At 36.0% G+C, this 25,911-nt stretch overlaps 1 protein-coding gene across 3 annotated transcripts in view; it reads right to left on the bottom strand.

The window, feature by feature from the left end:
- LOC121734084 (acetylcholine receptor subunit alpha-like 1) overlaps positions 1-25,911 on the bottom strand; it is a 269,037-nt gene that overhangs the window by 75,745 nt on the left and 167,381 nt on the right. For all 3 annotated transcript variants that reach the window (XM_042124497.1, XM_042124496.1, XM_042124498.1), the window contains one exon: positions 8,893-9,096. In XM_042124497.1, the coding sequence (XP_041980431.1) occupies positions 8,893-9,078 (186 nt within the window). In that variant the 5' untranslated portion in view covers positions 9,079-9,096. The remainder of the gene's footprint in view (positions 1-8,892; positions 9,097-25,911) is intronic.

Raw genomic sequence — 25,911 nt, 5'->3', positions numbered from 1 at the left:
TATGAAAGAAGAAGATACTTTAAAGCCCGGGAAAAAGCAGTATAATATAAAAAGCAGTTTATTGCGGTAAATTATACGGTTTGCGCAGTGCGCTCGATAAATGAATATCTGCGCAACGGAGTTATGGCAACATTAATTAAACTGCAACATAATTTTTTCGTCTACGATCCTTAATCTAACATTTTTTTCATAATCTTTAGAGCATAGGTCGACTCCAAAATATAATAACGTCTCAAACTTAGGTTAGTTTGTGACATTATTATAAAATGTTACAACGTGCACTCAATAATTATAAAACATCCAAGGTGATGGTACCGTTAAAGTTTTAGAGCATTCGCGATGCAGGTAAGAATGCCTCGCTAGATAATGCAACAATGTACTCGCTGCATCAGCTCAAAAATGCCCCGGGAGGTTCCAGATTGTTGCATCTACAATGTAAATTGAGTACCAATAAAATACTAACGTAAAAATATATGGCGCGATACTACGAATATACAGCATGACTGGTGAGACATGTTCGGTACTCGAGGACGTGATATTTGGCTATTATATTAGATGAAGAAAAATAATATCAATTGATCACTGAGTGAATGTAGCTTAAAGTTAAATAATTATTTACCCAATGTATGGACACCGCGCGCGGTATAGCGGCGCGTTGTTTCTTCGATGGCGCACGCCGTCGCGCCGGCCGCATAGTACTTGCCTAGCCGCTTAATTTACTTAGTGTCCATGATTCATTTATTTAAAGGGAAATTTAGTACAGTAGTAAAAAACAATTTAGTACCTAATCTAATATATTAAATTCTCTACTTATCTCTAACGGCTCGACCGATTTTCGTGAATCTTAGTCAGCATATCGGCTAGGAATCAGACAACATCTACTTTTTTATATTGATAAGTGAATTTGTTGAATAAATAAATAGTAAATTATTGCAACTCGAGGCTGACGGCGACCAATGTTTGTGTGACGCGATAGCGATGGACGTTGCCATGGTGACATACTTATTTAGTCACTTCAATAAAAAGGGCGAAAATTGAAATACTTTATATGGCCAATATATTATTTACGAGCTTTTGCCCGCGGCTTCGCTCGCGTTAAGAAGTATTATTATATACAAACTTTCATCCCCTATTTTAACCCCTTGGAGGTGGAATTGACCAAAATCCTTTCTTAGCGGATGCCTACGTCATATCATCTACATGCATGCTAAATTTCAGCCCGATCGGTCCAGTGCTTTGGGCTGTGCGTTTATATATCACCATGTCAGTCAGTTACCTTTGAGTTTTATACATATATATTTATTGATTCACTAACAGAATCATATTAAGTACTTATATATAATTATAATGAGAATCGAGTACCGAGTACTCTCCTTATTCCTTGAGTATTGAACATTATGTCTCACCAGTCATGCTGTATACTGTGCAAGTCATCAAGTATGAAAATAAGAGCTGTAACTGAAATCAAAGGATCATCGGGGATTTTGATACTCTAAAAAGTATTGTTGGTGGTGAATTTGAGACTAACCATGCACTAAGTGGGACATAGGCGTTGTAGTTTTCAATTATCGTCAATGATCTGTTTCATCTCCTAGTTTACTGGGATCAAATGTTGCTAGGGGAAACTCAAATTCTTCAATGGGAATACAATTGTCTCCAATGATAAACCCAATTAACAATTTAAGCGGTAACAGTGGATCTAATCTGATAATTAAATCGCCTATCGATTTGGCTTGTTCACTGACACCTTCATTAGTAATAATCGGCAGTTAATTTTGTAGATAAACGTAACAATACTGTCAATTTGGGTCTGATATTTAGTTCTATGTTCTTCAAAATATAGTCTCGATAAAGACCTAAGATTTTGTTTTAAGTCAATTAGCTTAACACAATATTCATGTCTTATTTTCATTGATAATAATTATAGTAATATTATGTAATTTACTTTTTTCCGATTTTTATTTACACTAAGCAATTTCGACGACTAGTTATATTCTCAATAATTATCAGATTCATGATGAACTAACATTAGGTACTTTAGGACTTCAGACTCGTTTTTAAGATCAAGTTCACGTTCCGAAACTATTTCAACAATTGAACTTTAAATATTTCCGTTCGCTCGCTACCTCTAACTAGTAAATCAAATAGATTTATCTAGAATGTTCTTGCAAGTTGAAAGTCTGCGGGGCTTAAGTGACCCTAAATTTGAGTTACGTTCCTTTTGAACTGTCGACGACAGAATTCGAAATTTCCACTCTTTGCTGATGCTCGGGGCAGCCGGTACCTTGTAAATTCTAAATGAAACTTTTATTTTTCCGTTATTCTTGCTAAAAAGAAAATGTTTTTCTTGGATATTATTGTTAGGTGTTGCTGACTAGTATTTCCAAGCTGGTCATCAAATTTTTTGCGATAATATTTTTTTATATTATCGTGGTTTTATACGTACACGATTTTACTAAGCCTTCAACATTATTCAACCTTCAAGCGGATGCGCGCTATTTTGTAACGGCAGTGGTCGCACGTAACCTAAAAGACGTCTTAGTTGAATTTGGAAAAAAAAAAATTTATTCAAAATTACTTATTATTTAATCAATTTAATTATTGCTCAATAAAAGTAATCAATTCCACCCAGAAAATTAAATGTATTTTAGTAAAAAGTAAATTGTAAAATCGGGATACCCAAAATATAGCTTATCTAGGGGTAGAAAAAGTGATCGGAATTTTCTCATCCTAGTTCTGATTTTTTCTTCAACTAGCAATAACACTCGATGTTATCGGTCAACGACGACATAGTTTTATTATTAAACATAGAATTTGCCTCAATTATATTATTATGAAAACTACATATAAAATTAACAGAGGCGCGCGGAGTCTTTTCGACGCCGGCGCCGAAACTAAAAAAATTGAGCTCCTTTCCTGCAAAGGGGGTGCGAACAGTAAGCTATTTATTTGGTAAATAGATATTATATTATGAAAAGCTACTGAGAAAATGATACGGATTCAACGAGAAATATCGATAATATCAACGAAAATGTATTGAAGGGGGTCGATTCGACGTCGCGCGACCGCTTGATGATTAAAGAGTATTTAAGACTTATGATTGTTACTATCTCTTTGAAAAAAAATATTGCAAACAGCTTGTATTTATTTCAGAGATGCAACAAAACGTAATTATTTTCCAAAAGTTAAATAATTTTAAAATAATTACTCCCAACAATCTCGTTATGAAAGCGTACTCCACAAACATTTATTTAAATTCATAATATTTTTTATTTCCTGGGCGTTTTGCCAATTTGTAGCGCCACAGTATCTACATTACTTAAAAAACCTGTACCTTGGCAATCCGTGAAGTAAGAAGCTTCTTCTTGAATTCAATTATAACATTTTTCTTAACTACTACATTTTCTTAAATAAATCTTTTACATTTCTCACATATCATAATTTATTCGGATCAAAAGGATACTTACTTATGTTTTTTGTAGTGGTTCGAATAGTTAATTTAATAACATTTAATGTAGGGTTGTTGAGGAAGTGATTATGAGGAAGAGGAGGAGGAAGAGGAATTGTCACGCGCAAATTTAGAGGATGCGGATGAGGAAGAGGATATTTTTTGAGAAAGAGGAAGCGGATGAGGAAGCGGATGAGGAATGGGATAATAGGAAATTATAAATACTAGTGGATCCAAACCAAAAGCCTTTGTCCAGTCTGTACATAACTAGGTACATACATTACACAAAAAAATAATTAAAAGGGCATTTTCCAGTGGACCAAACTATGAATCTAAACCATTCTCAAAACACACACAATAAAGAATCGTCAAAATTGGTCCAGCAGTTAAGGAGGAGCTCAGTAACATACACAACACACGCACGCAAAAATAATCGGCCAAGTGCGAGTCGGACTCGTGCACTAAGGGTTCCGTACCGTTATAGAGAAAAAATAGGCCAAAAATTGTGTTTTTTGTATGGGATTAATTTTTTATTTTATTTTCATATTATTATTAATCATTAAAGTACACATAAGTACAATTAAGGACTTTGTGAAAATGTCAAGTGCGTACCTGTTGCCATTATTGATTACGAGCAAAACAGGCCAAAAAAATCAAGTTTGTTGTATGGGAGCCCCCCTTAAATATTAATTTAATTTTGTTTTTAGTATTTATTGATATAGCGGCGACAAAAATACACCATCTGTGAAAATTTCAGAAAGCTAGCTATAGCCGTTATTGAGATACAGCCTGGAGACAGATAGACAGACAGACAGACGACAGACGGACAGACATTGAATTCTCAGTAATTGGATTCCGTTTTTACCCTTTGGGTACGGAACCCTAAAAAGATGAGTGAATGATACAATTCTCGCGCACAAGCGTGTGCGTTGCCATGATTAGATATGCGACGAGCATGCGCAGTGAAATTCCTCATAAATTCCTCTTAAATTTTGAGGAAGCGATAGCGGAAGAGGATTTTTTTATTTTTATTTATGAGGATGCGGTAACGGTTGAGGAACCCAAAATATTGCGGAACTTCCTCATTATGAGGAAGCGGAAGAGGAATCCTCAGCAACCCTAATTTAATGTAAGGTATTTAAATGCTACAGAAACAAGTATTTTATGGTCACTGAACAATAAATAAGATAGACAATAATAATCACACAATACAATAAAATATAATCATTTGCTTTCCTCTGCAATAAACAATGTAATATAAAGTAAAAACTGTACACACTGGCAAAGTTTCAAATGTGCGCCAAGTATTTCTATCGTTCACGTCGAACCACGAATGAAATTAATAAGACAAGAAATCCAATTTTATATCATTCATAACTTTGAAAAGTGGCGCGCCTGTGTCGACCGATCTAAAGGAAATCGTTGCAATAAATTTTAAATCCTAATATCAGCTGCTTTATCTTGCGATATTCAAATTGATGAGTGCGGGTTTATCTGCCGGCTGTGGCTGATATTGAATTGTTCTTATTGTTTCCTTTTTTATTCACGTTGGCGATGATTATTTAAAATTCAATCTGACTCGTCTATGGGCTTTTTGCAAATATCCTTTTTTGTCACTTTAGTCAAATTTTATTCGTTCCTAAGGTATTCCAGTTTAAAAATTAATCTAATTTAAGTTTATAGTGTTGTCCATGCTAGTCATCAAAGAAAATGATTTATAGGCAGATAACAGAGGGCCTAGACAAGCGGCAAGCGATTATCGGAAACGCCAACGCCAACGCCACAAAATCTATGGGATTTGACATTAGTATTCGCTAGCGAAGCGATGACTTATGTCAAATCGCATACATTTTGTTAGCGTTTACGATAATCGCTTGCCACTTGTCTAATAGGGCAGACCGTAATTTGATCGAAGTATGACAAACAACTCTTGGTCGTGAACTATCTGCTGTGCTTGACATGACCCTACTGAAATAAGGAGGTCCGCCACCTGCCTATGAAATATTTTCTCCGATAGTACTTATTATAATTATAGCTTATTTAACACTGCACATTCAAGTTGAAATGTAAACGGACGGTGTGCTAAGCTTCAAATATTTGAGACACACGAGACAAGCGAAAAAGGATAATAACTCTTACATTAAATTGTTTGTATGAAATTTATAATACGGTCCACATCCTAAACCGTCTTTGGACATAAATGTGCAATTCCAAGAAATTTGTTGGTAGCGCAATTCGTTCTCTAAGTCTAATGGTGTAGATATTTGTGACAGCCGAGCAGGTTTAAAACGTTAGACATTACTTTTGGAGTGCTGAAATAGAAAACATACAATTTTAAGGAGCTTAAACTTTTAACACATTGGTAAATTGTATTTAATGGTAACGAAATGGCGAGTCAAAATAGCATTTAGCAGTAATACAGAAAAGTAGGTATGTGAATTTAGAAGTAAAAATGTCCTTTTTATGTCAATACAATAATAATTAATATAACTTATAAAAATGAACCTCATAAAAATACTAAGTATACTTGCTGCATAATATCATAAAATTTTAAAACTTTTAGTTACGAGAATAATAGTGCAGGCATAATATACTAAAAGTTAGCCCAAAAGCAATTATTGTGCCCGAGCAACAAAGAGATTAGAACAAGCGCAAAACTATTATTATTTATAAATCCATAAACAAAACCAGTCGGATTTCAATTTCAGTTCCATCCCCAGTGGTTTAGTTAAATGAGTTTTGCAGCACACCGATAGTTGAGAGTTATGCCGGCTCTCGACATAGGCGAACGCGTTGGCCAACGCGTCTGCAGACGCGTTGGCCCAATGTGTAGAACGGGCGTTCGCGCGTTGGCCGTAGGTATTTAGACGTTGGCCAACGCGCGAACGCCCGTTCTACACATTGGGCCAACGCGTCTGCAGACGCGTTGGCCAACGCGTTCGCCTATGTCGAGAGCCGCCATTAGATGGATTTTCTACGCGAATTCAATTGCAGCAAACGATTGTGATTATTATTTTATGTTCATCCATTCCTCCATCCATTCGGGGAAAGTGAGTCTATTTGTTTTTAAGGTCTGATTACACCTACCAAGTAGAGTGGCGAGACGTGCCTTCGGTCGAGCACATCTATAAAATTAACACACCGAGTGCTCGGCCGAGGGAATTGTCTCGCCACACTACACGATGGTGTAATTAGGCTCATACTTATTATTTAATGAATTATGAAATTAGGGGGGCAAACGCGCAAACGGGTCACCTGATGGAAAGCAACTTCCGTCGTCCATGAACACTCGCAGCATCAGAAGAGCTGCAGGTGCGTTGCCGACCTTTTAAGAGGGAATAGGGTAATAGGGGAGGGTAGGGTAGGGAAGGGAAGGAAATAGGGGAGGGAAGGGAATAGGGAAGGTTAGGGAAGGGAATAGGGTAGGGGATTGGGCCTCCGGTAAACTCACTCACTCAGCGAAACACAACGCAAGCGCTGTTTCACGCCGGTTTTCTGTGAGCCCGTGGTATTTCTCCGGTCGAGCCAGCCCATTCGTGCCAAAGCATGGCTCTCCCACGTCTAAAATGAATGTATTCTAATTCTGTGAATCCAAGTAAAGGATATAGGATAGTTTTTATTACGGTACAAGAATGTTCTCGACGTTAATTTCTGTCCAAAGTTTCGATATCATACTCTAATTTTAAAATCTAAAACAAACCTAATGCACGTATGAACTAAAAGTTCAACTCTATATCAAATTATCTAAAAGAACAAAGAAACTGTTGTTACAATAACTTTTTACAGTATCTCCAGGGTTTGCTAACAAAACAAGTCGCAAATGCGTTTTATCTAGACGACCAAAGTGAGGCCACGTTACTACGAGATGCTGCGGAGAAGAAAACAGCTGCAGCTGTCTGTCATATAAAGTTAATATACCTAGCGGAATAAAGAAACAAAGGCCTGAGCAAGAGAGATGTCACTATCAGTAACACTGCGTGGTAAAAAGAGACGTGTGATACATGACAGCAGCTCTCTTTTTTTACGTCCAGTCGGCACGTGCCACACGTTGACAATTTAATCTCATAGAATTCATATTCAATCATGCTTGTGTAAGTGTATACGTAGTACGTACACATATTTTTCATACAGATGAAAACCAATTTTGGTTACGTTCGACAGCTCGAGATTGTTGCTCTATTTCGCTAGGTATATTAACTTTATGGGTAAAACTGACAGCAAAACCTATCGTGTAATAGATGCCTTGCACGGTAGGTTATCCATCAGTTACAGCCATGACTGTGGTAAAACTGACAGCAAAACCTAACGTGAAATGGATGCCTATCATAACACCCCATCCGACGAGGCACGCATCAATGTAGTATAATTAGTATAAAATATGACGCGACCACTCCGCTTTTTGCGATGAAAAAAAAAAAACAAGCGTAACACGATTATCCACAATCGATGCAGTTTATGCATGCTCTAGGCTTCGCAATCAAAGTAATTCATAATTAATAATCTTTATAGATTCTTTATCTTTATCTTTGTAGAATTGCTATCCATCAAGGCCAAACGCAGGGAGAATCTAAAGCACCGCAGCCGAAAATGCAACGTTCACAAAACGTTGGAGCGTCTACGCACCGCACCGCAACGAGAAACGTGGCCTCGCTCTAATATCTGAAAACACTCAAATAGTTTCTTGAACGACGCGGTTGGAACGATTACAAAACATTTAGAATATAAACTGCATGCGGTTGGATTTCCTATAACCATTCAAATGTAATAGCAGTGGAGCTCAACTAGTGCGATAAAAACGATCTCTAGTCCATTGTACTTGAGATAGGACGGGGAAATTCCATTTCAACGCTTAAAAGGCAAATTTTGCAAGCATCGGTTCAAAGAATGTATTTTATTGTAATCACTTTTACGTAACTGCTATCTGTAAGTGATATTTTAATATCCAAGGGGATCCGGTTTTGTAGTTATGGAAAATATCCTTATTGATTATTACCAGCAGAGTTTATCTTTTTTTACCTATGATGTTTTTGATTTTCTTTCATATTTGAGAAATTTTATTAAAGTGACTCATGCCTATCGTTATGTTACAAGTTATTATATACTACAAGTATTATATTTTAACGCTAACGTGTATAATTTATTATTTTAACAGACGAAAAGACGTGGAAAGTGAAAACATTCAATATCCTGACAACATTTTTATGTATGACCACTATACGTAGAATTTTTACGGAGAGGCCAATTTTGAAATATTTTTGTTTTTGTATAGTAAGATAGAAGATAACGGTATCGAAGATACCTTTATCTTGTATTTATCTTAATTTAGCACTTGCGGATTTTGTTACGGAGCATTTTATTATTCCCTACGTTTCTTCAGCTTTTGCAGCTAACCTAACCTAGGAATAATTCTACCATCTTGCTCAGAAAATTAAACTGGTACTCACAACGTCGATGAGTTGACTCAACCGCAGGCCCATTTTGACGGTGAGCCGGTCCGAGTTGTTGCCCACTGGCCGGATCAGTCTGTTGTAGTTCGACAGGAGGTCGTCGTACAGCCGCTTCGCTTCAGGGTTGGCGACGCTCAAGCGGCCCCACACGCACAGGACTCCGACCACAAACGCCAACACCATCTTAGGCTAACACCACCCCTGGAAAGAGAAAAGCGGAAGGTAAGAAAGAAGAATTTTTGTCTAAACACACCACGCCGAAGTTCATGATTCCGCCTGCAATGTATTTTAAATTACCGATGACACACCGTGCCGAAATTACGTCGCGTTATATTGTATGCGTTTGACATTGCTGACGTAATCATGCTGAACTTCCACCGCGGAACTTCGGCATGGTACGTTTAGACATTATAAATAGCACACTGTGCAACTAGTGCGATATTAATAAATAAACGACGAGTTTCCTTGTCGCACTCAAAATATGTCAATTTGAGTGCGACAAGTAAACTTGTCGTACTCAAATTGATATGATGGGCAAACAGCGTCTTTTTGACCCAAACAGCGAGCGCAAAGATATCACTTATCTCGCATGAGTATTAAAGATAGAGAAGAAGACAGAACAAAGAGTACATGAAAAACAATATTGACGAATCTCGATATTTCTTTTGTGTGTTGGCTGAGAGGTGTAGGAAATTGATACGATGAGGCTATTTTGACACTGCTACTACCTGTACCAGGCAGAGTTATGAATTAATCAGGTGTTTCGTTATTATACGTCCTTAAAAATCCTCATTAGGTAAATACAACATAACATGATGGTATATCAATAAAACATTTGAATTTTGCTCCTAAATAATAGTACATTAAGAATGTAGTAATTCTATGTCTTATTTATCTTGCCAATAAAATTATACTATGTTACTAACAAACAGCTAATGTTTTGTCTTGTTAAGGACAAAACATTTTTTAAGTCATCCAATGTGTAGGAGGCAATTGTATACCGTATACAAATTTACCGTTGTCTATAAAATGCGGTATTTCTCCATTATTCTCGAAGTCCATTTATAAGGCTTTATTGATTTACTCCATAGCACTTAAAAGGCTTAAAAAGTAGATAATTCAATGACTTGAATTGCTTTTACTAAAATGAGACTTTACAAATTGTTAAGAGGCATTACGGTAGGTGTTTCCAGAATGTAATTCAGCGTCTTTCATCATAAATTAAATTACTCCAAGGTAAAATACGAGCTGGGGTAAGATGCGAATTCCGTAATTTAAATACTAGAGATTTTCAACGTTCTGCGACCGTTAAATTGCAAGAAAACCATAAGAAATGACGAAAGTATTAATATAGAAGAGGAATGAAACAGCGAAGCTAAAACAAGTGATACAAAAAGTTGAATTAGCAAAGAGTACAAACAATGAAAGAGCTTAAAAGTCTGATAACTCTTCCATATTATCCGTATTAACATCCGTATTAACAGAAGAATAATAAAAATATCAGGAGGCTAATAAAAGAAATAGTTTCTTATTAATACATCCTGACGATAAAACTACCACAATAAGAGTTATTGCCTCTGTAAGCTCTTCAAAAGTTCGTAAGTATACTAAGTTTTTACCTTATATATTATTGTTATTATTATTAAGATTTATTTTACTTATTCTCAGTGCGACAAAGTTTTTCTGGATTTGCATATTGACAAATTCTTAAGAGGGCTTATAAAGCAAAGGATTTTATAATTCATTTTTGCACTTGATATTATTATACAGTGTATTTGCACATTTACATTATATAGATAATTGTTATACTACATTATATTTGCGAACGTCTTTCCTTTTATATTTGCCTTAGGTATTCGCCCCCTTGAATACTATAATTGTGATGATAGTGATGGTAGTCTAGATTCTAGATGAACAAGGTATCAGTCTGATATTAACGAACATGTAATCCATCGAAAGTAGGTTACATTTTAAATAAAATATGGTATAATAAAAATATAAAAAGCCATTTTGTTACAAAACTCAATGATGCTTGTTACGTTTGAATAAAAATGGAATAAAAGAAAATTCACGAGAGTGAACTAATATTATGTTTTAACTGAAAAATGAATGCGAAAAATATCCCCAGATCCATCATTTAGGTACAACACGGAATTAATTCAATGCACGCAAATTTCGACTTTATCGCCGATAAAATAGGTCCTCGTTTGCTGTCATTAAGTTCCTAGAAAATTAAATTGATGTTGTCTCAAACACAAATTACTTCCAGCTTTAATCCGTCGTGATACGGTCGGATTTCGTAAGTTTAATGGCAGGAGAGATTACTTGGGATCCTGATTTTAAAGTCTTTTATTTTTTACGAGGGAACTAAACTAAAGTCTATTTGGATCGTGGTTTGCGGTTTTCACATACTTTCCTGTATGTTTCATTTTTTACCTTCGTTTGCATTAAAAGCTTTCAAGCAGGTCCCTGTTGTAGGAATTCTAATTAAAATGTATTTAAGACTCAGCCGCAAGGCAGCTTAGCTTTGTGTCTGATTCTTACTGTCAATAAAATGTGTCAATTTATTTTGTTGCTGTTTTATTACAAGTTTTTTTTATAATAATAATATAACTTAATCTCTTATATTGTATTGTATGATATAACTGTATTTTAAAAAGATAAAACTGCCTTCAAAATAATTGCAGGGGGGTGTCACTCCGCCGTTCCGCCGCCGAGCTACAAGTACATACGAGTACAAGACTCCCCGACGTCGCACTATGGAAAATGGTAGAACTAGAGCATATTATAAATGGTTTTTAAAAATATCACAATTTGAATGAAATATTTATTGAATTCGATACCCTAATAACCAAATAATCCTAATCAGACATTTTTTTCTACTAAAACTGCATAAATATTTTTTTATCATAGGTTGAAGTATGTTGAAGTAGCGGATGGCTCATTCAAATGTTTGCATACACATAATTCAAATGAATATTGTGAAAAAAGTATTTAGCACATGCATGCGGTTTATACATTTTTAAAAAGGATATTTTATGTTCTTAATAATGAGCTATTAACTTTAAACTAACATAAAAACATACATACATACATACATACCTACACTTTTTAAAACTGGCACATTTGTTCAGACGCTGATATAGACTAACATAATATACGAAAATTGGGCAGTTCTAGAAATATTACATACATACGCGTCGAATTGATAACCTCCTTTTTTTGAAGTCAGTTAATAACCTTTTTTTTAAATCGGTTAATAAAATAGGAAAATTCAATAAAATTCTGGTACTGCAATTGCATAATCTCTAATATATAAAATTCTCGTGTTACAATGTTAGATAGCGTACTCCTCCGAAACGGCTTTACTGATTTTTACCAAATTTTATATGCATATTCAGCGGGCCTGAGAATCGGCTACTGGGTACTTTTTATATTGATAAATGCATTTGTTGAATAAATAATAGTAAATTATTACAACTCGAGACTGACGATGACCATTGTTTGTGCGACGGGATAGCAGTGGATGTTGCCATGGTGACATACTTATTACTTATTTAGTCACTTCAACAAAATAATACGGGTGGAATACTTTATATGGCAAAGAAACATTTGCCGGGACAGCTAGTACTATATTATAATATTATCTTTTAATAATATTTATCGAACTGAGGACAACTACAGTTATAATAAAGTCAATCGCTGCTTGTTTCTTTTACTCTCGCGATAGTAATCAGCTAGAGTTACATAGCTAGAGCTAGCATAAAAATCAATATATACGCGACAGAAATATGGTAGCCATGTTTCTCAGATTAATTGAAAGAAACAAAATAGGACAATGACTGAATTTCGACTTGTTCGCTGACCAGACTGTTCACTTAATCATGCTCGGAATAACAAAAGAAGTCATATTTCAAGTCTGAAAAAGTCCAGTCACCCGGTCTCGTAAATCTTAAGTTAATTATAGTTAATGACTCCTTACTAGCGACAAGAACAAAGTCTGTAATAAAAAAAAAATCCGCTTAAAGATTAAACATTATGAATGCTTAGGTTGTAGGAGGTTGCGCTTTGCATACATTCTGGGCAGATTATCTATACTTACTTAATACATTAATACGCGAGCGAAAAACTTTGGAACCCTTTTTACGAAAAATGCGGAAAAAATTTCGTAAGTACAGTTTTAGTTAATATGGAGAAGGAGTGCATCGAGCTAATCTTATCTAATATATATTAAAATTCTCGTGTCACAACGTTAGCCACGTACTCCTCCGAAACGGCTTTACTGATTTTAACCAAATTTTATATGCACGTTCAGTGGGTCTCAGAATCGGCTACTGGGTACTTTTTATATGTGCATTGGTTGAATAAATAATAGTAAATTATTACAACTCGAGACTGGCGGCGACCATTGTTTGTGCGACGGGATAGCGATGGACGTTGCCATGGTGACATACTTATTTATTCACTTGAATAAAATAATACGGGCGAAATACTTTATAATATGGCAAAGAAACGTTTGCCGGGACAGCTGCAGGGTTTCAAAATTATGCTTTGATCATACATTATTTTAATAAATAAAACATTACACACATGACTATAACGCGCACACTACCATGTTTTGACTGACAAGCCTATACACACGAAATATTATACTCCTTTATTTATGATTGAAGTCTGTTGTGAAATAGAAAATGAATAGTTGTTTTTTTATTAAATCTGAAATAGTCAATACTTTAAACGGGGAGCCAAAAGAAGAAGATAATTCAATTTGAGGTCGAATTTCGACCATTGGGCGATCTCTAGTTCTGGAGAGTTATCAGGGCCTGTAGACAAGTGGCAAAGCGCTAACGCTGACGCTAACGCTAGCGCTACAAAATGTATGCGATTTGACACAAGTCATCGCTTCGCTAGCGAGTAGCGAACACTAATGTCAAATCCATACATTTTGTAGCGTTTTGGGGCTGTAGAGTTACGGATTGAAGAAGAAGAAGAATTACTGATATATTATAATTTATATTGTATTATATCATGCTTCACATCTGCTCATACTTTGCTGCTAGAGTGATAAACGTAAAAAATAGATTAACGTTATAACCACGATATCAATTTAAGCATTGTGCCCTTAAACTTCGAACTGAAACCATATACAATTGTCAAAATTCATCAATAGATGGCATACTAAGACTAGTAATAGAATACCAACAAGCAATAATAATTTGTACCTAACACTGATAATATCATCCCGAGTTTCAAAGATTACCAGGCCCGGTCTCGTAAATACAAGACAGGTTGGGTTAGCCGTTACAGGGATAGGAGTCGAAGACCTTGGTCATTGACAATTTGGTGATTAGTCATTGGCCAGCACGGCGTAGGTTTTTAAAAAAGCAATCTTTTAAATACTAAAGAAAAATATTAAATTGTTATCTCTTGTGACTTGTACCACATCCGCTACGTGGTTAGTAGGAGTAAGGAGATCGGCCTCAATCTTCGTTTGAATTAAAATATCCGATGGGGTATCGGTTACGGCGATTTTTTTTTTTTATGAAATAAGGGGGCAAACGAGCAAACGGGTCACCTGATGGAAAGCAACTTCCGTCGCCCATGGACACTCGCAGCATCAGAAGAGCTGCAGGTGCGTTGCCGGCCTTTTAAGGGGTAATAGGGGAGGGTAGGGAAGGGAATAGGGGAAGGTACGGAAGGGAATAGGGGAGGGGACGGAAGGAAATAGGGGAGGGTAGGGAAAGGAAAAGGGTAGGGGATTGGGCCTCCGGTAAACTCACTCACTCGGCGAAACACAGCGGAAGCGCTGTTTCACGCCGGTTTTCTGTGTGGACGTGGTATTTCTCCGGTCGAGCCGGCTCATTCGTGTCGAAGCATGGCTCTCCCACGTCTAAAATTTACGGCGATTATGAAATTACGACGTTTAGGTATAAAATGTTACGTAACGTTAATACTATATCCATACTTCCATACTAACTAGCTATTTGACCGAGCTTTGCTCGGTATTTGATGAAAACGACATTTTCTAAAAACGATTCCTAGTTAGATCGATTTATCGCCCCCGAAACCCCCTTTATACTAAATTTCATGAAAATCGTCTGTCTGTCTGTTACCTCTTCTAAACGGCCGAATCGATTATGCTGAAATTTGGTATGGGGATACTTTAAGTCCCAGGAAAAGATATAGGGCACTTTTTATGCCAAATATGTTTCCGCGCGGTATAAATCTTATATCCTTAAACGAGCAATACTATTTTGCGAGCAACTAATTGTTTTAACGACCATCAGATGGCGTTATTAAGTAACACGAAGACAATGAGTGTTTGCTATACCGAGCAAAGCTCGGTCATCCAGGTACTATTATAATAATAGCGCAAAATCTTGGCGCAACGGAGTCGCAGGCATCATCTATGTAGTTCGTAATATAATAACATTCTGTTTAACAGTTTATTCTGTTGTAATTCAGTAGCTTACATACATTATATTATAATTATCACAATATTAATTGATTCAATATTAAAAAATATCCCATATCTTATGCGTGTTCTTAAAGAACAATTGTTCATCAAAAATTGGTCCTACAGTTTTTAAGCACGTAGAAACAGGTAGGCGGATTTATAGATATTATATTTTCGCATTAACAATATATTTAAGTACGGATTATATAATTTAATAACATATTAAGTACTTAACATACAACATTCAATATGTTGTACGTAAATCTTTATAATAACAAACATTGGAAACATAAAAATCCATTTTAATTTCAAAAGAAAAAGTTTCAATGTAAAATATATTTCTTTTTTATAATTGTGAGCCAAAATCTTTTTAAATCATATTTGGCTTTGACTCATCTCCTCAAAGCCTTTGATATAGAGGTCATAAGCGTCCAATCTTAGGGACCCATCAGACGGGATGCGGGCGTACGTTGGAATAATCATGAAAAAGGTATGAATTATGATTCGGACAGTAATTTATAAAGTTTAATCTTCGTTATTATAACGTTAATTTAAAAAATCTTTTTGGAATGTGTTTATATGATATTATTAATTATTATAATGTAATAATATTATGTATAATGTATTTTCATTACTTTTCAACAAAGTGTTTATAATTACGAGTACGTAATACTTTATGAAATTGGCTATCTTACTTTTGTGCACTGCTTAATATAATATTATGTGTCTATCTATACCCTTTAAAGTTATAATTATTAGTAAAATAATAAAAAATCGTTTATTTTACTCTGAACTATGTTGTCTATTACGTACTTTATAAAAGTTGAGAACGTGAGCCGTTCATAACAACTTTTTGCAACAAAAACGCAGATTCGTGACCGTTTCTTGTGTGAAAGTCGCTCAGAACGGCTTTTACTCCCTGATTTATTACTTACATTCGATGGACCGTTCAGACTACAACAACCTTCTTAAACCTTTGATGTTCAGCCATTTGAGATCGCTCCATTTCAAATGTAGTTTTAATAGGGTTTACTATTATGGCTTTATTGGATACTATATTTACTACTTTGTGGTTCAAACCGCGTGAAATGAGCTGACCCGCCTACGTTATTTTGCCATATATGTTTTTTTTATGAAATAAGCGAGCAAACAAGTCACCTGATGGAAAGCAACTTCCGTCGCCCACGGGCACTCGCAGCATCAGAAGAGCTGCAGGTGCGTTGCCGGCCTTTTAAGAGGGAAAAGGGTGATAGGGGAGTGTAGGGAAGGGAATAGGGGAGGGCTGTACAGAAGGAAATAGGAGAAGGTAGGGAAAGGAAAAGGGTAGGGAAGGGAAAATGGTAGGGGATTGGGCCTCCGGTAAACTCACTCACTCGGCGAAAAACAGCGCAAGCGCTGTATCACACCGGTTTTCTGTGAGCCCTTGGTATTTCTCCGGTTGAGCCGGCCCATTCGTGCCGAAGCATGGCTCTCTCACGTCAAAACCATGCTACAGAAATCTACCTGATAAGTACACTAAATTATATTAAAATGGATTCAGCCGTCGCTTCTTCAGTTTAGTAACAAACAACGTGACAATAGAATTTTTCACATTGTGCTTGATAACCATGATCAAGAATTTCAAGTCAAAGTTTTCATCTAAAATTGCTTAGTAAGTACAGTACCGAAGTACGGGAGTCGGCGGAAATCAAATAAGGTCTTCGTCTTTACCGGAAGTGTGCAGATGATGTTCTGTAGCATCCGAGACGTCTGTATGCGAAAATGTTTTTGAAATTCGAACGTCGAGCTGCGTCATCGGATTTATGGTTGATATATATTTTCGTTAGCGAATCTGTTTGAGACTATTGTAAGAAGAAGAAAATATTATTTTTATTGAGCTTAAAGTTTAACTCCCGTACTTAACATAAAAAAATACACTTTGTATTTAGATTTTAGACAATAAAGTTAACGAAGTTAACCGCTGGTAATCTTAGACGCGACGTTCAGAAAAAAGTACTCTGTACATAATTATTTTGATTTCGATTTTAGAAGAAATCCTTATAATTTCACAGTGTCAACGAAAAATCTACCTCCTTTATCCCAAACTCAGAGAAACCTACGAAAAGACAAATCTTAAATGCTCTTCCACCTTAATATAGGTACTTCTGCACAATTCATATTTTAATACATTTCTTAATAAGCTTACGCTAACAATTTTAAGTAAGCAAAAACCACTGAAAACCTATCAGAAAATCGTAGAAATTTGGCATAACATATACAAGCAAAAACAAGTAAGTAAAGTCCGCCCACCAACACAAAACAGCCATGGGCGAGGCAGGAACACTAAATCAAACGCGATTCACATCACGAAAGTCTGTAGATGATGTCCCGTAGATGAAAACGACCCTTTATCGTAAATGGGGGATAGTTTAGCCCTGATCCAACCGAGCAAGCAAAATATAATATTACTAGAAGACGACTATGCTGCGCCAAAAATTCGTTTATTGCTTGAACCGTACATTTTTTCGGCATAAAAAGTACCCTATGTCCTTTTCCGAGAAAATCGATCCAGTGGGCGTGAAGAGGTTACAGACGTACAGACAGATAGACTGACACATTTTTGTATTTATAATGTCAGTACAGATATGGATACAGCTGTAGTAGGCTATTTTCATGCTAGACCAAAAATTTACACATATTGGAACGTAGGCCTAAGCCATAAATTAATACAAAATAGCTTGAAAATGTAGGTTATACGATAAATAAGAATAAGAATAAGAAACATTTAATTTGCACATCACACAATACAATATAATTACAAACAGACGCAAGAACAAGGACAAAGTATAGAGGATTTAGATACGCGTGTGTCCACTTAAGTTCTAGATAATAGAACTGTCATGCCTAGATGTTAGTGTTTTCCAGCGCCTCACAAATTCTGCCTTACTGAGCAATCATTGACAAATATTATGCCTTTCTATACTCCGTAATTGCTTGTATTTATCCATAATAAGCTAATGTAGCTCTATGTTCTAAGTTATTTACCGTGCACCAAAAAATTGCAAACAATTCTGGTTCAATATTTTTGGTTGTGAACAAAAACTTATAAATGCAAAATACGACAGCAATACTGGCATTAGTAAATATTTTTATCGCGTATACACGGCTTTAAAACGTGCCGTCAACAGGATTAAAAATTCAAATCGCCTGTTCGAACCGGCGCGGCGCTGCCGCGCGGTTTGGACTACGGTGTGAGAATAAATTAAATACTTTTGGCGTAGTGGAATTTCACTTTTATATAGTTACCTGAACCGGCATACTTTTTTTGGGTATGTCTCGGGTATGAAAAATTACGATGGCCCTAACCTACATGATAAGCACATAAAATTTCATGAAAATAGTTCCCGCGTTTTTTAAGAAGTCGGAAAGATAAACTACGACCCGAGAATCTTAAATATATAATAATATTATGATATTTTCATTATAGACAATAATATTAATGGTTAATTCAGACAGCAGCGCGCAACGCGACGTGTAGATGTATTTCTAAATGTGTATTGAATTGACAGTTTTCAATTGCGTGAGACGTCTTGCAAATCTGTCAAATCCATACTTTAGAATTGCATCTACGCGTGGTGTTGTGGTCTGAATAACCTTTGTACGACAGTATAGATTTTTAGAAGTGAAACATTACAAAAACATGGTTTGTTACGCTCTTTACGCTTAATCAGATAAAACCTGAAGCAAAATATTTTATAATAATTAACATATTATTATACTTACTAATTAATCTATAAGGCTTCCACACGACGTTTTGTTACGCACGTTTGTATCGATACAAACGCAAGTTGAACGCTCAGCAAACGCAAGGAAGCCTAAAGTTTTAAACTTTATATGTGCCAATCGCATCCGAAACGCGCGTCAGCGCGCAAAAAATACGTCGTGTGGTAGGGCCCTAATAATTAAACCGTGAGACGAATTTTGAAATATATTTCGATGGTTCAAAAATAGCTAACTTAACTGGATAACTTGAATGTTTGGGATAACTCGATAATGAAATAATAAATGCGTCAATTCGTATTGTTGGCGAATTCCAACGTTCCAATCTCTCTAACAAAATTTCAACCGAATGTATGGAATTTGTTCATAATATCTGCGTTCGGAATGATGGCGTTCGAAATTTAAAATTGTATCTAACTACAATGTAGCCCAAAATCCTAGCCACAATATAGCATTACAGAAATTCATTGACCTATATTTGCTATTTGTCTCTTTTTAACCGACTTCCAAAAAGGAGAAGGTTATATGTTCGTCTGTTTATACTTTTTAGGGTTCCGTACCTAAACGGTAAAAACGGGGCACTATTACTGAGACTTCAATGTCTGTCCATCTGTCAGCCTGTGCGTCTGTCTCCAGGCTGTATCTCAAAAATCGCTATAGCTAGACTTCTGAAATTTTAACAGATTGTGTATGTCTGCTGCCGCTATAACAACAAATACTAAAAATTAAATTAAATTAATAATATTTAAGGGGGGCTCCCATACAGCAAACGTAATTTTTTTGGCCTTTTTGCTCGTTTTCAATGAAGGCACCAGGTAGGCACTTAAAATTTTCACTAAATCCTTAATTTTATTTGTACTTTAATAATTAATAAATTAAAAATAAAAAAAATATTTAAGGGGGGGCTTCCATACATTTGTACATGTTGTGTGTGTTTTGCCACAGAATATATAAGTTTTGCCTACTGTCACTCTATAGCTGCGGTACGGAACCCCACGTGCGCGAGTCCGACTCGCACTTGACCGATTTTTTTTTACTCATGAAATGTCGCTCTTGCTCTTTAATAGTGTTCCTGTAACAACGCGATGAAATGAAAGGGACTAACTATAATTCTATCATAGTGGGGTTAAAATTTTAAAAATTGTAATTAATTATACAGGTGAAGCCGCGCGCAATAAATAGTCCCTCATTTCAATCCCAAGATCATCTAAACTTGTAGCGTTTTTGGCTTCTAGGTATCGGCATCTATAACGTTTATTAATTTTTCTGTCAAACATTACGTAAGCTGTCAAAAGTTTTCAGCCCGAGGTTGCCGAGGTCCATACAAATTTCTTACAACTTGACAATTAAGCGGTATGTTGGTAGTATTAAAAGTTTATCGGCACTTATGAAACACTTCTTTCAATCTGTCCTAAATCTGTCACAACTTTTTGTCATGACACTTTGGCAAATAAAAGCTACATTCGTAGATCTTGCACGAGTATATTTAGTATCACAAAATATTTTATGAGTGTTTGTGTCTCTTTTAGTCTAATAGCTCATTATACTTACAAATTATGTTGTATGATGAACAATATAAACGCTTTCTATTCTACTATAGAAAGACAACACATACAATAAAATACATTTGACGTGGGAGAGCCATGCTTCGGCACGAATGGGCCGGCTCGACCGGAGAGATACCACGTCCTCACAGAAATCCGGCGTGAAACAGCGCTTCCGCTGTGTTTCGCCGAGTAAGTGAGTTTACCGGAGGCCCAATCCCCTACCCTTTTCCTTTCCCTACCCTCCCCTATTTCCTTCCGTACACTCCCCTATTCCCTTCCCTACCCTACCCAATTACCCCTTAGAAGGCCGGCAACGCACCTGCAGCTCTTCTGATGCTGCGAGTGTCCATGGGCGACGGAAGTTGCTTTCCATCAGGTGACCCGTTTGCTCGTTTGCCCCCTTATTTCATAAAAAAAAAAACAATGTAATGTAAGCCATACACACTACGGTCTACCGGAAAGGCCACCTGTGCAGTTATGCCTGCGCAGGTGTTACTCGAAAGAATTGATTTTCGATTTTACGCCGGTCGCCTGCGCTGGCTCAAAAAACTGCACAGGTCTGTTCCCACACACATTTCGGTCAACCTGCGCAGGCATACATGCACAGGTGGACTGTGGTTGACCTCTCCGATAGACCGTAGCATGTATGGCAGCCATTACACACAGTATGTCATCTAGTGTGTAGTCTAGTCTTAAAATATATAATACCCACCTATAAAATATAATCGGTATTTTTACTCAAACTTCACCCCTATTTTCTAGGTTTTAAAGAAAATCGGGGCAAAACCTATGTAAAGCCCTACCAGATGACGCTCCCAAGTCCCAACTCGGTTACGCCAAAATTAATATATCGCGCGGAAAACGTACATTTTTCCGGTATAAAAAGTATCCTATGTCCTTTCCCGGGACTCAAAGTATCTCATGCCCAGCACTTATCGGTTCAGTGGTTTTTTGCTGTAAGAGGTAACAGACCGACACACTTTCGCATTTATAATATTAGTATAGATTCGTGTCAAAGGTTTTATCACATTAAAACAAACGAATAAAATCCACACTTTAATGGAATAAAATTTATCAAATATGGAGTTTAACAATAGGAACAAAGCAAGGACACTCAGAATTCACTATCATTATTATTTCAGAAGGACTTAGTGTTCAGCTACGAAGCAAGATAGCCGTTTGCATAAACTTCAACGGACTTCTATTATGAGAGATTTACTGTGTCGACATTCCACTAAAGCTATATTTCACTTGGACAACATGGCGGATATTTGGAGTCCCGGAAAAGGACATAGGGTAAGTTTTTAAGCTATTGTATCTTTTATCGCGGGCTTTGAGCGATAAATCGAAAAATTCCGTAACGAAAATAAACTTAACAACCTCCACTCCGACCGGCACAGCGCGAGCGGTGTGGCGCGTTGTTTCAGTTCGGCAGACTTCGACACGGTCTTAGTGTGCGTGCGACTATACGTATGCGTGTAGATTAGCTGCTAAATGCTATTATAACTTTACCTCGGCAGTCTCCGAGTGCCACACATATTTTTTAGAAAATTTTCTAGTATTAGGGGTATATTTTAGTGGGACTCCATGGCGGATGGAAATTCTTTGGGTCCACGGAAAGAACATAGGCTAGTTTTTATTACACTGAACTCAATCAACATCATATAAATTCTAAAAAATATAAAAATTATCTCCACAGAACGTTTCATGAAAATCAAAATTGGTGCATTTATATAGTAGTATAAAGTGGCACGAACTCAATTTTGGATTAATAATAATTTAATAGAGATACTTTTGAATTGAAATATTAATAATATGGATTAAATATTAATTTAATAAAGCAACATAATTATACTTTTGCATTGAAATATTAATATGGATTTTATATTAAGCCTTTGCAAAGTTCACATCAATTTAAGTGATAGCTTACAGGGATAGCAATCCACTTTAAAGCCTAGTAAGTCTACCTTACGTTTGGGAGCTTTGAGAAATTATGTTTTAGATGGAATGTTTGGATACAAATCTGATGTGCAAACATGACCTGGAATTTTGTTAGTTGAATTTTGATATGAAACTAAAGCTTATAACTAATAGAAAGCTGGCGGATTTGAATTTGCGTAAAACGAAATGCATTAAAGTTTTAAATGATAATAAAAACATTTATTCAACACATACACACTACACCACATTACAATAAACTATACAAGAAAAAAAAGACAATAAGGGTGGGTTGCAACTTGCACCAGAGGCGTAGTTATAGTTATGGTTAATGTTATCGTTAAATATGGCGTCCATTACTTTTACTAAGAATTTGACAGTTCATTTGATATTTTGTTATAATTAAATTTAAAATATTAGCAACCCACCCTAAGTATATAAGGTTAAAAAAACAAAAGGTTATAGTAATGTATGGCACCTGTTCAAGCTCAAACAGGCACGGAAAATGACATATTTGACTAGATTTTTTTTTTTAAATTGTACTTTTCCCGTGAGTTACATGAAAATAAAACATCTTGTATTAGCATTTTTTAAAGATTTTAATGCCCAATTGCCGTATATAGTTGTACAAAAATACACCAAACAGTAAAATTCAGTTTGGTCAAACAAAATTGGTGAAAATTATATCGTATCAAAAATATAAAAATATAAATATAAAATAAAAAAGTATCGAATTTCTTTCATCCAATACGTGACATGTGGCGTCCTGTGAGTGCCTGTGACCTGTCGATTGTGACGTAGAGAACTATTTATCTGCCGTCCAATTTTAATTAAAATTCACTTTGATGCTACTGCGATTAATTTGCTTTATTTTTCGGGTTTTGTTTAAATTGTGTTAATGGGTAGCAAATTAGCTGTACGTTTTTTACGTGGTAGAGCCATGTTTGATTTCGTGGTAGAGCCACGCTTCGGCACGAATGGGCCGGCTCGACCGGAGAAAAACCACGGGCTCACAAAAAACAGGCGTAAACAAACTCACTCGACGAAACACACCGCAAGCGCTGTTGCGCTTGCGGTGTGTTTCGTCGAGTGAGTGAGTTTATCGGAGGCCCAATCCCCTACCCTATTCCCTTCCCTACCCTCCTCTATTCCCTCTTAAAAGGCCGGCAACGCACCTGCAGCTCTTCTGATGTTGCGAGTGTCCATGGGCGACGGAAGTTGCTTTCCATCAGGTGACCCGTTTGCCCCCTTATTTCATAAAAAAGTTGTTTTCTTGTTTTTTTTCGCCGTATGATGTTTTCTGATACGTAATATTATTAATTTTTTTCTAACTTGTATTTGGAATACTTATTGCTATTTTTGGGTTAACACAGCCTAAATCCAAGATTTTTCTTTCAATTATTTGGCCCTCAATAACTAGTGGAATCAATAAAAATCCTTTCTCAGTACATGCCTTTAAGACAAAGGAAAAAGCTCTGCATGTGTTGATTAATAAGTCAATAATTTTTACCTTCTAAACAGAATATAACAAAAGAGTTGTATTGTTTAAAATTTCTGAATTTTGTTTTGTAACTTTAAAAACGATGTCGAAATTGTTCAGCAATTGAGCGCAACGGAGTCGGAGCCCGGAGGTGCAAACGCGTAACAAAGGGTCTGTCAGTTACGTAGCTGAATGCACTCGATTGATTGATAGCTGATAGAGCGCTCGAATAGCTTCTTCTATTTACGTTACAATTTTCTATCTAAACAAAAAAGGTGATTGTAACAAAAATTTAAGTCAAGTTTTATATACGATTCGACGATCGACGACGACCTCTGTGGCTCAGTGGTGAGCGCGTTGGTAGCTCAAGCCGGGTTCGAATCCCGCCGACGGAATAAAAAAAGTTTTCAATTCTCCCGGGTCTGGATGTGTATTAATATATTTCCGTTGTCTGGTACCTGTAACACAAGTCCTTTAGGTACTTAGCACGGGCCCAAACTGAGGTGGGTCGTGGTGTGAAGCGTCCATAGATATTATTATTAAGTATTATATATTTTTAGATACCCCAAAATTATTCAGCTTTTATTAAAATGCTCTATTGTATACTTATTTAAGTAAGCTTTAACGCGCAAAACCTCGAGTCGATTTGGATGGAATTTTCTGCAGATATAATTGTTATTTCTTGGCTACATTGGCTAGATTATGTCGAAGTAATTTTTGGTTACCACGTGATACCGACGTCAAAACTTGAGCATTTTAAAGTATATTACTAACCCTAAAGCCTATGAATAATAAAAAACTAAGGAAACGTAACTCACATACTTCAACCGTTTTGAATTTGGTTCCTTTTCGCAAACTTAAATATGGCAATAGCTACAAAACACTAACACTCAAATTTACGAAATAAAGCCGTTGACATTAATTGTCACTTCTATATTTACACAAAATTGTATACCGAATACATGCATAAAGTATGCATGTATTCGGGTCACATTTTGTTGACTCGTGGACAATTTTTTTGACACAGTTAGTTACTCTTCCTTAGTTTTTATTATTCGTAGCCTAAAGCTAAATTTTAGCAATAGCCGCAGATAAAAGATTTAATTTAAGCCAAGATTTTAAATAGAATGCAGCTTCGATTTGGTCATTAAAAGTCGATTATGGCGCGAATATAGCCTCCCAATTGCTTTTCAATTAAGACGAGAACTTGAGTCAGTCTCTCCAGTGAGCTGTAACTACATAAATTATCTAGGTTACTGACCGTCTAACAGCTAGACAGTAGACTAGCAACTGAGAGATATTCCAGACGAAAAAGTTAAATTATTTTTCTATTTTTTAGAATTTTTAAGATGAATAGATGTTGTGTAAATGTTTTTGAATACTTAATTATTTAACCGTAAAGTTTTAAATTCTTTTCACTATTAAAAATATATTTTGTAAGCATGTCTTTAGTTTTAAATTTTACATCCATCAACTTAATGGTAAAAATCACAAACATTTAAATTGTATTAGTGCCATACGCTAAGGCATATTGCCAGTGATATGCGAATGGGGGTGAAAATGGGGGTGAAAATGAGGGTGAATTGGGGTGAATTCATCGAACCCTCTGCCGTCAGCCTTCAATTATTCAGAAGGAATGTTTGACAGCTTTTTATTAATTCACATATCACCCTCCGACTGAAACTTTTTTAATTAAGAAGAGCGATGCTGAAATTCAAAAATAATTTGGCGAAACTTATCATCATCAACGCTCGGTTTTCTTACAGGCCGTAATGTCGATTGCGTTAGAATATCAGCCATTACGCAGCACATACGTGGGAGAGCCATGCTTCGGC

Source organism: Aricia agestis, chromosome 15, assembly GCF_905147365.1.
Source record: "Aricia agestis chromosome 15, ilAriAges1.1, whole genome shotgun sequence".
In the NCBI taxonomy this organism is placed as follows: Eukaryota; Metazoa; Arthropoda; class Insecta; order Lepidoptera; family Lycaenidae; genus Aricia; species Aricia agestis.
The sequence above is the reverse complement of the archived record's forward strand: the minus strand, read 5'-3'. Positions and strand labels throughout refer to the sequence as shown.